We start from the raw sequence: 16,408 nt of genomic DNA on the forward strand, positions 1-16,408 counted from the left end.
GCCCCCTCCCAGCTTCTTGTGCACCTCCAGCCTTCTCGGTCAGTAGAGCGTGGGAAGCTGAAAAGTCCCTGACTAGTGTAAGCACTGCTCAGCAACAACTAAAACATCGGTGCGTTATCAACATTATTCTGATCCTAAATCCAACACGCAGCACTGTACCAGCTACTAGGAAGAAAATTAACACTCTATCCCCCGAAACCAGGACAGTACCATACATCATCTTGGGCTCAATCTTACTAAGACTACACACACCAACTTTATTGTAAGATACTGCTCTAAGGTACCACAAAATTTGGCAAAACACACTTAAAAAGGCTTTATACCTGCAGACCAGACAGTCGTACTGAATTATTCTGAAGTCAGAGCACTACCTACAGTACAAGGGCATAACTAAAACAAAGTTCAGCTTCATTGGCTTTACAAGACCTAACGTTTTCTGTACCATAAAATTAATAACATTAATCTATACCCAGCATTTCTCAGGCACCCTCATTATTTGATGCCTGAATGTGAATGCGTAATACAACTGTATCAATTGATGGAGTTGCCTGAGGAGTGCAGACACAATGTGCATAAATTTCACTATCTGACATTTTGTGCTTGGAAGAGCACACAGTTTGGAAGGGAAGCAGCAGCTCGCAGTCAGGCTTAGCTTAGGCTGAACTTCAGAACAGTATGATGATGCTCCAAGTGATTAGGCTACTATCTAAGTTTATGTTGGCACAGACAGGAATTGCTTATCACAAATACAAATGAAAACTAAAAGGCCACAAAAACAAATATGTTGGATTTTTTTAATTGTTTTTTGTGTGACAAAAAATGTATAGAAAATCTGTAGTTATGGAAGAGTAATACCTCTCAGAGAATCCTTTTTCCTGTAATGTTCTTTGTTCTGAAATGTCATTAGATTAGACTCATATTTATCTTTTCTGGAGAAGACTTGCCTCTGCCAGGTTCCTGCTTTTAGCAATACGTTACTAGAGTGCCCAATAACATATCACAGTTATAGCCATGTGTGCTTGGCTGCATTCTCCATGTTGAAGGTAATCGTCGACTTTACAAGATAACTAAATATCAATCCTTTCATGCCTTTTAAAATAAGACCCAAAATCAGGATTTTAAATTCCGAGCTGAATTTAGTTGAAAGGCAGTTTTTACCAAAAGTTGCTTCTGTGCTTCTGCTTTTATTTAAAAATGCATGATTCTGACTGCTGAGTAGTCTTGAGGTTTTTTTGTAATGTCTGCATTCAAGCCTAGGGGAATTTAGAGGAGGAGATTAATTTTTCTAGAGATGCCAAGATGAAAAATTTATGCAAGAAACTACTTTGGGTTACAAATTAGTTACTTTAATACCATCTTCTAACCCCAAGACTTGTTCCTGCTACCTAGCAAGTAACCCTTCCGAAAGAGCTAGACAGGTCTACTGCTTTGTCAATCCTAATGATGTTTAACTTCTCAGCTTTTTCACTGCACATCTTTTATTAATTAATTAATGTGGATAAATATACCAAAAATGCAAATAGCAATCATAGTAAGTGATAGGTGTAAGGCTAGCAGGTGTGCTTCTGAAACCAAAAGGGTCTTACTGTGCTGAAGAGCTGTGTGTGCTGTTCCCAAAGCTGTGTGATCACTGATAGGGTTGGTAGCAGAGTAGCTGTTATTACATGATCCTTGCTTTTACTTTCTCACACAAAAACCGTCTTTTTTAAAAACAAGTACAAAACCAAATATGTACAAATAATTGTTTATAAAGTTTCTGTAAGTGTTTTATGTAGCCTGTCATATACATGCCACCCTTCTTTTCCCTTCACATAGAAGTAAACTGGTGAGGAGAATAAATCTGTGACCTTTAAAGCACAGTAGATAAAGAACATGGGCTTCTTTTATTTTCCTCCATTGTATGAAGACTTTGTGAAGAACCCTCTTCTTAAATCTGTTGAAGATTAAAGTTGAGACTCCATGTATTATAAGGACTAACTAACAAAAATAGTATATTTATTTAGTGTAGTATAAGAAGGAGGGACTGGAATATTGCCTAGATATGAGATTTTGAGGGGATAGAAAACACTCACAAAGGAAGTAGTGGTAGTCTATTTTTTCTGGGATTGTTTGCTAGGCAAACTTCTAAGAAATGCATTATAATAAATAGTCCATTGTTAAGTGGATCTATTGGCTAGTGCTTACAAATATCTTCTAGTTTCTGTAAAAAATAAGTATTAAAATATCTTTCAAAAGCTTCGCTTTGATCTGTCTTAGTATGACAGTTTGTGGTTTGGTTTTTTGGTTTTTTTTTTTTTTTAAATCTGTATTAATGACTCATCACTTGCATTCATTTTCCTTCTTTGCCTAGCTGTAGGATAACACTTACTTTACCTTAATTTTTTTGGTCCAACTTTCTCCTATGACAAAAATGAAACAAAAATCTAAGCAGACCACTGGCCGAGAGAATTAGTTATGAGATAGATCTGGTGCGTTTTTTTCTGGAAAGGAGGACTTGCTGCAAGAGTCTCCAGGATCAGTGACTAAAACACCATACCACGTTACTTTTGGACAAATTCAGGTTACTAGCTTTCTGGTAGCAGTGTACTGAGGTTGCAAATATATTCAGTTCTGGCTCAGTTTACTTTTCAGGATCATATAAATTCCTGTAATAGTTTGACTCCTTGCATTCTGCTACAATTTGTACCTGCTCCTTCTTGAGAGTGACATTCCCCTTGGACTGTGTTCAGGACCTCAAAGCTAATAGCAACCCTGACATGGAGTAAAAGAAGAAAAAGAGTTAGGTGCAGGTGCTGGGATGTGACAGTTTGGTTATAGCTGGAATTATGGGGATTGTGCAAACTTAAGAGCTAAACTGGAAAAATTTGGCACCAGGGTCTCTTCACAGATTAATCAAAAAGTGGATTCCTGGAATTAAACATTCACAGACCAAAATACGTAATTTAGCTAACTTTTCTCTGTTATTCTGGGAAATCTTCAGCTGTATCCCTCACTGCTAACATATGGGATAGTTGCTACAATAATTCATCTCAAATCATTTCTTGCCTTAGTAGGAACTTTTTTAAAGCTGTCTAAATCTTGAGTCTTGTCATACAGAAATAGTGAAGAGAAATACATTAACAAAATTTTGGGGAAAAACCAAATCACACTGGAAGGCGCACTAGATCCTTAATAACTTTTTAAATTTTAAAAACTTCTGTTCTGGCATAGATTTTTCACTTCAGAATTTTGCTACCTCATTATGGGTGGAGGATACCTCTAGCACTGAAGAATAAAATAGCATGTGAATTTTGCCAACAGCTGAAGTTCGTTCTTCAGAGAGGGAATAAAATGTTGCATCACTTGACATTCCACTGTCTTGCATGCTATTCTTGTTCTAAGCCAGGACTGAAAAAATTAAAGTCTGTAATTTTACATTTCGGATAATGCTGATGTCTGTTCCAAACTTATGGAGAATGTGTTTGAGTGCCTAATTATTATTTTATAGTCCTTTTTGATAGCCCATTTCAGTGTTTAGAGATGGACTTTCAGTAGTGTTCTCTTTGTCTGCAATTTATAGACGATCTGCTGTTGCCCGCATTCAGGAGCTCTTCAGAAGGAGGAAAGAAAGAAAAGAAATGGAAGAACTGGAAACGCTGAATATTAGACGTCCTTTAATAAAGATGGTTTATAAAGGTCATCGCAACTCCCGAACAATGGTACAAACTCTTTGTCTGTTTTGGGAACTGTAGAGATTTTGTGGACTGAATCAGTGTAGCTGCCACATTGATACGCTTGCCAAAAAGGATACTGTAATGCATTGTAAGCACTTTTTCTTGTATATTCAGTTGGAAGCCATATAATTTGCTCTAAATGAAAATTAAAATTAGCGTGACTCGTGTCACCATGTTAGGCATTTAAGTTTTCTTAAGTTCAAGACTCTCTCCCCTTAACTTCCTTTGAAATCTTGGGTATTTTTCTTAACTTCTTTTTCATTTTGTCTGTTGGCTTAAGTGGTATAAAATGTGCCTACCTTCAAAATTATGATTTAATCCTCACTTTCCCTTCCAAGCTGTTCAAAATTATTATTTAATCTTAACTTTTAAGGAGCTTGGAAGGGAAAGTGAGGATTAAATCGTAATTTTGAAGGTAGGCACATTTTATACCACTTAAGCCAACAGACAAAATGAAAAAGAAGTTAAGAAAAATACCCAAGATTTCAAAGGAAGTTAAGGGGAGAGAGTCTTGAACTTAAGAAAACTTAAATGCCTAACATGGTGACACGAGTCACGCTAATTTTAATTTTCATTTAGAGCAAACTATATGGCTTCCAACTGAATATACAAGAAAAAGTGCTTACAATGCATTACAGTATCCTTTTTGGCAAGCGTATCAATGTGGCAGCTACACTGATTCAGTCCACAAAATCTCTACAGTTCCCAAAACAGACAAAGAGTTTGTACCATTGTTCGGGAGTTGCGATGACCTTTATAAACCATCTTTATTAAAGGACGTCTAATATTCAGCGTTTCCAGTTCTTCCATTTCTTTTCTTTCTTTCCTCCTTCTGAAGAGCTCCTGAATGCGGGCAACAGCAGATCGTCTATAAATTGCAGACAAAGAGAACACTACTGAAAGTCCATCTCTAAACACTGAAATGGGCTATCAAAAAGGACTATAAAATAATAATTAGGCACTCAAACACATTCTCCATAAGTTTGGAACAGACATCAGCATTATCCGAAATGTAAAATTACAGACTTTAATTTTTTCAGTCCTGGCTTAGAACAAGAATAGCATGCAAGACAGTGGAATGTCAAGTGATGCAACATTTTATTCCCTCTCTGAAGAACGAACTTCAGCTGTTGGCAAAATTCACATGCTATTTTATTCTTCAGTGCTAGAGGTATCCTCCACCCATAATGAGGTAGCAAAATTCTGAAGTGAAAAATCTATGCCAGAACAGAAGTTTTTAAAATTTAAAAAGTTATTAAGGATCTAGTGCGCCTTCCAGTGTGATTTGGTTTTTCCCCAAAATTTTGTTAATGTATTTCTCTTCACTATTTCTGTATGACAAGACTCAAGATTTAGACAGCTTTAAAAAAGTTCCTACTAAGGCAAGAAATGATTTGAGATGAATTATTGTACTCCTTAAAAGTTAAGATTAAATAATAATTTTGAACAGCTTGGAAGGGAAAGTGAGGATTAAATCATGATTTTGAAGAGCTTTGACATATCTGAATTAAAAAAAGGAAATAATGCTAGTTATTAAATCATAATCTAACTACTAGATGCTCTTTTTCATACAAAATACTGTATTTTAAGAAAAATGCAGTTACTGTGTTTGTAAAGCAGTGGTGCATGAGAAACAAATGCTGTTTTCCTTGCTGTTTCTTTTTTTTGCTTTTTACAGTGTTTTGAAGATGTGAAGTTCTGAGTACTAGGTGGTATTTTGTGGGAGTAGCAGGTGTATTATTTTGCAGATGATCTGAGGAGTAGTCCCTCTGCCTCCAAAAGCAATTTGCTAGAGTTTGTGTGAATGGCTTTGATTGCACCGGAGGAAAATGCTTCAGTAAACGCACATTTCAGTCTACACAAGCAACAAGGCTTAGAATAAACTGTGATTAATGGCAAGGAGTTTTGCACTGTATTTCAGAAATTAATTTTAATTGCTAAAAAACCTGTTAGTTTAAAAGTCATAGCGTCCAGCACTTTGTAGTTAGGTGATATTAAAACTAAGCTTGCCCAAGTGGTCTTAATTCAGTCTTCCTCTACGTATGTGGTGTTATCCAGATTATTTCATGGATTTTGTTGTTTGGTTTCTTTGGGATGTGGGTTGGTGTTTTTGCTTCTGTTTCACGTGAGCACCTATGACGAGGAATGCACACAATGGAAGATGATGTAATTTTCCCCGTTGGTTTCTATGGTGGCAAACTTCATTTTAATTATTTTTTTGATTGATACCCTCTTTCCTGCAAGACGAGGGCTGCTGGTATTTCCCTTTAAAATTTGTGAAGGAGACAGCTTAGGGAAGTCTTGTTTCCTACACACCTGAGCAGCCCAGGGATAAAGTTGTCTCGTCAATTACATGAACATGAACTGTTTAAATACATATATATATAAAATAAATAAATACATAAAAGGAGAGTGAATTAAGGTTATGCAGGCAAAGTGAATAATTCTGGTACTTCCTTACTTTTGAGAACTTGATTTGGCAATCTTACAATTTTTTTAATAAGCATATTTTAAGTGTGATTCTTATATTGTCAGAAAGCAAAAGATAAGCAGCATTATACTGATGTTTGCTTGCATCATTGGCAGGGTTGGAACGTTTTTAGGTCCAGCACACAGATCCCTGCTATGTAACCACTCGAATGACGTCATTAGGGTACTGGGTGTTACCGTTTTTTCATGACACAGACCTGAAAGTATGGCAGCAGGGGGTGAGATGATAGTGGAATGATGAAGGGGTGGGATTACTTGTTTCTCTTTAGTTCTTGGAGGAAAAAAATGCTCTTGCGAGCCCCAAATCCCTTTCTTTTTCTTCAAAATTTCTCTTTTGCCATGTGCCTTCAGTTCTGTGTCTCTCCTGTCTCTTCTTCACTATTTTTCTCTCCAGACCTAGTCTTACGTCCTTTCATATATATGCCATTCTTCCTCTATTCCGCTCACCCCAAGTCTCGAGTCCCCCTTTTAAAATACTGACTTTAAAGAAACTTTTCTTCAATAGAGCATCTGTGTGTACCTAATAAATGGGATAAGTTGTGTATGCATACAGTAGAATTGAGTGTGTGTATGAGTTTGAAAACAAAATTTTAAAATGTGAATTTAAATTTTGTTAATTTATGTGGTGCTAAAATTAGGTTTTATGAATATTAGAAACGTAAAATCAGCAGTTACGTAAGAGACTACAAAGGAAGCAGGAAGAAGTCATAATTGAGAATTAAAATAAAGTTATTTATTACTGGAGATAATCTAGATGTACTTCTAACAGGATAATGAAAAATATATATTAAGAGGAGCTATAAGACAAAAGCTGCTGAAAGATGAATATATTGGAAACACGTCTTTCACCACAGAATCCAGGAATGCAGTTTCTCTGGCTTATTTTTAGACATCAGGATGACTTTATTGCACTGACTGCAATCATTGGTACATATTCTATAGACAAAGATCTAACAAGCGTGAAATTTAAAACTGGACATACTCATGCTGGAAATAAAGTACATATTTTTAACAGCGGTAAGGGTTCAGCTTACTAATATGATTCTTTATCGTGGTGATTTTCAAATCAAGATAGCTGGGGCAAAGCACAGAGCAAGACAATGTCTCTGTCCTTTTCTCCAGTGCATTTTCTGAGAAAACTATGCAAAAAGAAAGATAAGGATGCAGGCACTGTCCTCTTTAGAGCTTTATTATGATGTGTTACTTGGAAAATAATTCCATAGTCGGATTCTGTGTAAATGGTCTCAAACTCAAAATTCTGTCCCTTATGCTGGAGGTATTCTTAAATACCAAAAATTAGGAAATTATTTTATGCTAAACTTCAAACATTGGACATCATCTGTGTGAACTCCAAAAGCTGCTGCGTAGGAAACTTCTGTTTACATAGGTATCTCTTTTGCCCGGTGTATGTCAATTTAAAGAGTTTGTAAGAGGTGCTGGTAACTGTAAAGTGTAACCTTGTGTGTAGGGTTACATTTTTAACTTCCAGACTCTTTTCTCCAGCACAAACACTGGACTATTGTGGAGCTTTCAGCTCGCATCTTGTGACTGAGTTTTGGCTGTTCTTGAAGCAACGTCCCTCCTCCCTCTGCCACCCCGTTGAACCTCTCGCCCTATAGATGGTGTAGGACAGCAATGGAGAAAGATACTGCTGCCTAGCCTGTTCCTATTTTAAGAAGTTTAACGATGGTTATTTTGATGTCCTACTCTGAGTAAAATCAGAAGTGATTTCTGAAGAAGATTCTAATCATTACTGAATGACGTGATCCATTCTTATTTGCTCAGACTGAGTGTTTGGCTTCGTTTGGGTTACATCTTTTTAGGTAGGGAGGGCAAGAGAGGCCTTGGCATGGAAAGATGATTCTACATTTAACAAACCTTGGAAAAGGTTTGTTTTGCTTCTTGGAAAAAAATATTCTAGGGTGGCTTTTTTTGGCTCAGAAATTGAATAAGCCACATTCTTTCAGGCTGTAATCATAAGGGTATCTTGAGTGTAACAGGTGTAGAATAATATCAACATTATATTTCAAGGAAATGGATATCTGATACTACTGCCACTTTTTCCTGGCCTGCAATTTCTCTGTCATTTACATGATCATTTTCATTGTAACGCTACTCTGTTTTATAGGACAGAGTGCTTCAGCTGCCTTCAGTTCCAAAAGTCATGAGATTGCAGATCTGTGAAACACTCAAGGAGTCTGGGTTTCCCCACTGAATTAGTAAATACACAATTAATAAATAGTACAGCATTTACTACACAAGTAATTATTTATAAATAAAAAATGTGTAAGAAATAAAAATAGGATAGTGTAATATAAAGAATAAATATGTGAATCTATACAAAATATAACTAATATGTATAAACGATTATCAGATAATACATTATTCTTATAATCCTATGACACTACTGTGTTTTGGAGAGAGGGATGGGAACAAAGAGGAGAAAAAAAGTTCAGATTTATCTACTCGCTTGTCTCCCGACGACTTTTTCAAGTCAAGTACAGGTCAAGCTAGCTGTCTTGTCATTGGCTGTACCTGCCATTTTCTTTAATTCTCAGAATCGGGGACAAGACCGTCTCGTCATTTTGAGGGGAGAGACGGTCACTTCATTAGAAGAGTGCTCTCAGCATTGTTAGCAAATGCGTATCCAGAACAACGATGCTGATGAGCCACGAATATTTATGGAGCTTAAGGCATTTAAATACCTACTGAATTATAGAACTTCACAGAGGAAAGGGAAATAGATGATGTAATAAACCATTATATAGTATACTAGCCTAAAGCATGAGCATACTGTTCCATAAAACCCCTCTTTTCCTTTTACCTAGAGGATGTTGCTCCTCTCTTCATCGCATGGAGAGAAGGAGCAGAGGCTGCGCGCTGATGGCAGGGGAAGAAAGGCAGAACGGGGCAGGAGGCCTTTGCCGTCTCTGCTGAGACGGTCCCCCTGCTCCAAAGGAAGCCTTCCGTCGGCCTCCCTTAGCGCTGTCAGAGCTTCCCGGAGAAGCTGCCAGAAGGGAACAGCCCGAGTGCCGGCTGTCTGCATCGCTTCACTGGCTCTGAGGCACTGCAACACACACTATTCAGTTGGGGCGAGAGATGGCTGGTTTTCTGGAAGCCTTCTCCAAGGACCTTGGATCTTTCTGCAATACCCTTCAGTCACTTTGGAAAGTGACAAATCTGCTGTCATCTTATTTACTTCCAAACTGCTCAGTCTGCCCCAACTCCTCTCCTTTTTTCTGTTAGCAGCCACTTTGCTCTGGAGATCTTTAACCTTCTGAATTTTCTTTTTTTGATAGTTTTTCTTTAAATATTTCCTTTAAATTTTCTTAAATGTTGTTTCTGCGTTTGCAGAGTTCTTACTTCAGAGGCAGTGTTACTGCAGAAATGGGAGTATACTCTTTGATATGCTTTCCAAGCTAGTCTTATAAAGTAATTGTTATTTTTGGTTTTACTGCAGATAAAGGAAGCCAATTTTTGGGGATCTAACTTTGTCATGAGTGGTTCAGACTGTGGCCATATTTTTATATGGGATCGACATACTGCTGAACATCTCATGCTGCTGGAAGCTGATAACCACGTGGTGAACTGTCTTCAGCCTCATCCATTTGACCCAAGTAAGATGATAATTTTTTCACAGTCTGCGTGTTCAGGTTATCTGTAGTAAAGCACTCTAAAGCTCAGTCTTAAATTCTTTGCTCAGTAGATCATTGTAATGATTAATGAACTATTGTTCATTTTTTCCCATGTAAATTAGATAATACTACTTTTAATTTTGTCTTTTACAAATGACTTTTGGCCCTTAAAACCCTCCTTACTCAATAACGTCTTGGAATGAAAACGTTACTGACGTAGTATTTATAGAAAGTTAAGATGTAGTAAGAAGAATCTCCATTTCTTGCTCCCCTCAATACATTAAATGTTTTCCGTGACACTAATGAGGGAAATATGGGGTCACTGAAATGCCAGCAACACTTTGGGAATAGATACTGGAATCTGTCTCTGCTTGGCTTTGTTCAAAAAATTGAGTGAAGTGGGTGTCTCAGTCTCACTGGCTTTGTGAGATCAGAAGGATGAATAAAATTCATAGAAATTCTATTAATTTGTATTTAGGGGAGAATATTTATAGAAAAGGTGGACCAAAGTAGTAGAAGGAATCATATGTCGTCTGACATGTTAGATGGAAAATCTGAACCATTCTGCAGCTTCTGACACAGTCAAAGAAAGTATTTGTGTTATTTCTTTTTTCATAGCTCACATGGCTGTAGAGTAACAGTCAGCTGTAAATAAATAAGCAAATAAAGTTATAATACCAGAAGAGGCTGCGTTTTTTTCAGACAGTTTGTGGAAACACGGAATACTGCCCTACATTGGATAAGCCTTGAACTTTTCAGTGCTTAATTGAAATTGTGTTCCTGTACACGTTTGGAGTGTGTGGCTAGGTTGGACACTTCTTTTGGAAGCACCTTTCAAAATGCCCTGTAGCTTTACTGATTTCTTGGAGTGCAACTGTCTCCCTGTCACACACTGTAACGTGCGTGTAATGTAATTAAGAGGTCGTCCTCCTTGTAGGACAGTTAATCTTGTACAGATCTTTCTATGGAATTTTTATTCCCATGGTGGTTTTGTGCAGTGATCTAGAGAATGTTCTGCAACTTTGTTTCCCATATTTTAACAAATGTTTATAAGAACATCCATTGCTGCTTTATATTCAAATATCAAATAAATTTACATGAAATACACTCAAATTATCAAATTTCAAAATACATTGGAAATTATCTTGCTTCTGTCTTCGGATCTGGGTCTACAAATCCTAAGGCTTTGTTATTAATGTACATACTTATCAGGCCGTCAGCAGAAATATATTAGCAGTGGCTGGGTTCGTTCTTACTTTCTGCTCCTATCTTATGTATATCCTGGTGCTTTTTTTTAATTTAGAAAAGGAGGCTCTTGATGTTTGTATGTGTTTTTCTTTTTTTATATATATATATATTCAAAATACACAATCTGTAGCTCAGATCTCATCTGGAGACTTAGTAATTACACAGCTGGATGTTCAGCATGGGAACTGACATTTCCAAGTAAATGCTTCAAGTAAAGTCGTCGTCTTCAACGCCAGTTAAGTGCAGAAAATACTGGTAAAGACATAACGCGTTTAATTTAGAATTACTATTACTTCTAGTTCTGGCCTCTTCGGGTATTGATTATGATATAAAAATTTGGTCGCCATTGGAAGAATCCAAGATTTTTAACAGAAAACTTGCAGATGAGGTAAGAACCTTTCCTCCTTTTTCACAGTAATGTTGCATCTTCCAATTCTATAAGAGCCTTTGGTGCAAATTACTGATACTGAATTAACAGAGTTATTTAACGTTCAACAAATGAGCTGCAAATAAAAAGCTGCCCTTTATAATAGCTAACTTTCGTATCATTGGCAGCACACAGAGGCACTTTGTATTTCATTAACTCTCCTAGAAATTATATGATATGATACAGTATTATGTACATGAAAGAAGTTGGAAAAAGTATGAACGGTCAGCTAAAAAAGGAAAACTGGCAGGAATTAGAAATGAAGGTATTTGTCTCTAAACAAATAAATTAGCTGAAGGAAATACAATGATATACAGAAGAACAGGGAGTGCAAAAATCAATCCTACTCAATATTCTGTGGCATAAAAGGGAGTTAAGATTGCAAATTGGCAACTTCATGGAATAAAGCAAACATCGCAAGCCCAATCAGTTATAAAAGTCTGTATGTAAAGTTACGTAACACATTTGTTTTCATACCCCCAAAGCAGTAACAATGTCTAGAGCAACTGGCCTGTGATGATCATAGAGCTGACTGCTGAATAATCATCTTTTAGTGATTTACATAAAAACGTATTAAAACGCTAGATGTTTTTCTGTAGGTAATGTATTAGGGCAAATTTGGTTGTGGGGTGGTTTGGGGGTATTTTTGTGCAAACTCCTGGACAGCAGGGATATAGTAGCCTGTTTGGTTTTTTGTTTTTTTGGTTTTTTTTTTAAATTATTATTTCTCTGTATTAGTGCTACATATATTTAAAACAAACAGAAACCCACAACCCTTAGCCACGCCCCTCCCCATTCCCCTAAAAAACCCCAAACATCCACTTGTGGTTTTTGAACATTTCCCATTGTTTTAGCAGAAGTAACACTGGGTGAAGTGACGCTTCTGTGTATATTGTATGATAATTTTAATCTATGATGTGTTTTGGAGCCTTCAGGCTTTACAAATATGGCTAAATATAAATGTGTGTTAAAAGTAATTATTGTACTGATACTTTTGTCACTTAATCTTAAATAACATTATTTAGAGATTTAATTACTTTTTCTTTAATAAAAAAATGTAGAACTTACAGAAAATGTGACCGCAGTATGGTTTGTAATTTTACATCGCTTTTTGGTTTTGTTTTTTACTTTAATCCCCATATTGAAATACTGTAGAGGACAGGACAGGTTTCTAGCAATGAAATAGTTTTCACCATGTTAAGTTTGGCTAGAGTAAGCGTCCAAGAGACCTGAACTGAATTTTCCATAGAAGAGAAAGTCTAGGGAGGAAGCACTGTGTTTGGGGAAAATTCAGTATAGATATAGAACTGTATTTACAATTAAGAGAGGCCATGACCTTAGTGAATAGGAAAAGACAGCGGGGATGGGAACAAATCTCTGAGTAGAGAAAAAGCATCAGAAGCCGGCTGTCAAAAGGGTGTTACTAATGATGCACTGGAGAAATAGGAGGTGAAGGAGGAAGAAAGTGGCAGCCTGCTGTCTTCTCAGTTTGCTTCATTTAGGGAGTGATCAGCTGTGCAAAGTTCCTGGTAGACAGAGGAGGATGACAGAAAAGAGGCGCTTTGATTTGGCTAGGAGAAGGCCGCTGCAGACATTTGCAAGAACGTGTTCCTGACAAGAGGAACAGGCTTGAGAAGGAGTCTCAGGGAGAGAGAGATGTGCACTATTTTCCTGCCTTACAGCAGCTGATCTGGGAGGAAGAACTGAATAATGCTCAGAACTTGTCTCCACCTAAAGAATTTTTTATGCTTAGTGATAATGAAAGAACGTAGTATGAAAGCTGAGAGACAAGCTAAGGTGTGGGATTAGAACTTAACGGCACAGCAAGAAGGATGGCAAGGAACTACCACAAGGAAGGAAGGAGCCAAAAGAGCTAAAAGTATTCATTAGTGGGTTGGGGTTTTTTTTTTTCCTTGAAACTAAGACAGTAGGAGCTGGCTCTTTCAAGTCATTTAGAGGCAAGCTATAGATCTGTTTAGAAAGAATTATGGAGATGAAGAATGTTCCTGAACCGGGGTAGAGTAATTGCTTGTGTTCGTTGGATTTTCTCCAAAAGTTTCAAGCAGCGTGAAGTTAGGAGTTTAGGGTAACCTCATCTCTTTTCCCTCCCACGTTCTTGGCCAGCGCTGGTGCTAGCACTTTGTTCTCTGCAACAGTTGCCATCTGTAACAGCACTTTCTCTTGTCACGCCTCCTTACTTCCTGCAAGATCTCATTTCCAAGAGTTTTTCTCAGTTGCTCATCTTAATATCTACCATGCATGTGGACAACAGAATGATGATCTTACTAGAATATTGTTTAGATAGACAATTATATATCTGTAGGCAGAGTCCACTGTCTTGACTCTTCTTACCACATGCAACTGGTATAACTGTATTTGATAGTAATTATTAAAATATTGCTCCCTTATTGTAATTTTGGACTCTGTAAATGCCTTTTGCATAGGAACTTTGTATCTACAAACCAATATTGATGCAGTACAATTTTGTGTTTATTTTTGATGCTGTTTTTTCCCCTCCCCTGCCTCCAGGTTATAACACGTAATGAATTAATGCTGGAAGAGACCAGAAACACTATTACTGTTCCAGCTTCTTTTATGTTACGAATGTTGGCTTCGTTGAATCATATAAGAGCAGGTGAGAGACTTTTGAAGAGCTTGTCTACCACATTGGTCTATGAAATAGCAGATGGATTGGGGAACCATCAAGATCTTTGGCTGTCTGTGGCTACACTTGGGGTTGGTGAGAAGATTCAAGGGTTGTTCAAGGGTCTCTTAATAGAATTACTTAGGAATTGCTTCTTTAGTATGAGACTTGCAACATTTTTGCAGCTGTTATTTTTTTACCTCAAACAAAGAGCAAGAAAACAGCAAAATATTTTTTTAGATGTTACCATCCTGAAATAGTTTATTCATAATGTAGTACTAATTACATGTTGAAAAATACCCTCTTTTCTAAGGAATGATCTTTAAGGTGAGTGCTGTGTGATGGGAAAGCTATTGGGAATGACTGGAATGAGTCGTAAGATAAACTGACTATTATTGTGGGCTTGGAATTGTCTGGGGACGAAGGAGGGTGTGAAGATACGGGACTGTGGGAGATGATATTGAGGCCTCTGGCAGCTGTTCCCAGGGCAGGGATGTCCCTTCAGCGAAGGAGCAGTTCCATAGGAGCTGAAATGGGTGATATGAGGGGTTGCATGGGGAATTGTTGTTGGGAACTGGTGTTCCTGGATGTTAGTGCTGAAGAAGCTGACTGCGGTGGGTTGGTACGGAAGATGTAGGACAATGGAGAGACGACATACCGGGTAGGAAGCAAGGTGACGAAGTTTTGGGAGGCTGGTATGATGTATGGGGCGGAAACCTAACAGAACTGTAGATGAGGGTGAAAGTGACTGTAGATATCGAATATGGGGACTTCGGCACTGGCTGAGAAGAGCAGTGGGCTTATAGTGATACGGAAGGGGGGAAGCTCTGCCTGGCAGCAGCTGCTGCTCCTCTTCCACCTCTCGCTGATCTGTGAGAATTAGAGAGCCAGGAGGATGCCACTGTATCCAGCCCAGTGGTGTGCCTCGCCACTGCTCTAAATGAATATATTAGTTTGGGTTTTTTCATTTGTTATGATTTCTTTGGAGTAAAATACTCAAAGAACTGCCCAACACTTGAGTTATAACAGTTCCAGCAAAAATCTGTGTTATGGCTGGGTGGAGTATTTCTTAACCTGACAGTGCATGTTGTTTGAGTGATACGTCTTGAGCCAATCATGTTCCCTCACACATTTCTATAGTTGCCTTTCTCTAAACACATCAGAAGCTACTTTTTCTGAGGTATACAGTGACAGATAGCGATTCCCCAGTTTTCTGGAGTATACAAATTTCTAACCGCAGCTATTCTAGTTTTAGCTCCCCAGAACAGTGTTTCAATCCCTTGTATTAATTATCTCTTTTTATTATTATGCTTGCATTCGTATTTCCTGGGCTGACAGCCAGGCAGCAGCTACAAGGTTTCTCCTTTTGTACACAAACTTCACTTTTATGCCTGGAAATCCTTTAGGGCTTTTCTCCTGTTCTCCTTTCTTGTGGTAAGACTTCTACCCAATCTCTGCTGTCAGTCCATACGGACTTTCTTCTACCGTATAGCCCACAGCCACTGTGTGTTGTGTAATAGCCCAGGGAGATAGTACACTATAAATATTTACCAAAACCTGAAAACTTTAGAGGTTCTCCTTACTAAATCTCTGTGTCTTACAGATCGATTGGAAGGTGACAGATCAGAAGGATCTGGTCAGGAAAATGAAAACGAAGATGAAGAGTAACCGGCAGTTGTGTGCAAGCACCTAGACGTTAATGGAATTTGTATAAGACATTAATTATATTTTTCCTTACAGAGCTTTAGTGCAATTCTGAGGTATTGCTTTTGGATAACCTAACCTTTTGTTTTTGAATGACTGTGTGCATGACTTTGGGAGAGTGTGCAAGTAAAATAAGCAAAAATGTTTTTAAAATGTTTTGCCATGTATGAGGGGTGCTAGAAGATGCAAAGTGCAATATTTTCCTTAACCTGCAAATGTGGGAGCTTGGATCAATGTTTTAAAGTAACTTTCATTATAGTAAAAACGTTGGTTCAAATAAATTTCTATACCTGCTGTTTGCATGTTTGTTGCTTTCTAATTAAAAGATTTGGTTGTTTTAAGTAGTTTTGTGTTTTTTCTTTGTGCAACCATTGATTTTTTTCACCTTGTAACGATAACCCCATTACTGCCGTCATTTGCATTCTTTCTTACAATGTTTGTGAAGTGACAAATACAATTATTTCTTACAGTGAGCACTGGGATTCTCTGTGGCTTTGAGACCCCAATGCCTCTTGGTTCTTGCATTTCCATGGGCGTAACCTACACA

General features: G+C 37.6%; 1 protein-coding gene across 5 annotated transcripts in view; it reads left to right on the forward strand.

The window, feature by feature from the left end:
• Positions 1–16,204, forward strand: part of DCAF6 (DDB1 and CUL4 associated factor 6) — a 95,209-nt gene extending 79,005 nt beyond the window's left edge. For all 5 annotated transcript variants that reach the window (XM_019470829.1, XM_019470827.1, XM_019470830.1 and 2 more), the window contains 5 exons: positions 3,560–3,698; positions 9,664–9,820; positions 11,386–11,474; positions 14,043–14,148; positions 15,761–16,204. In XM_019470829.1, the coding sequence (XP_019326374.1) occupies positions 3,560–3,698; positions 9,664–9,820; positions 11,386–11,474; positions 14,043–14,148; positions 15,761–15,825 (556 nt within the window). In that variant the 3' untranslated portion in view covers positions 15,826–16,204. The remainder of the gene's footprint in view (positions 1–3,559; positions 3,699–9,663; positions 9,821–11,385; positions 11,475–14,042; positions 14,149–15,760) is intronic.
• Positions 16,205–16,408: the final 204 nt, after the last annotated feature.

The sequence above is a fragment of the Aptenodytes forsteri genome, unplaced genomic scaffold, assembly GCF_000699145.1.
Source record: "Aptenodytes forsteri isolate BGI_AS27 unplaced genomic scaffold, ASM69914v1 Scaffold287, whole genome shotgun sequence".
NCBI classification, from domain to species: Eukaryota; Metazoa; Chordata; class Aves; order Sphenisciformes; family Spheniscidae; genus Aptenodytes; species Aptenodytes forsteri.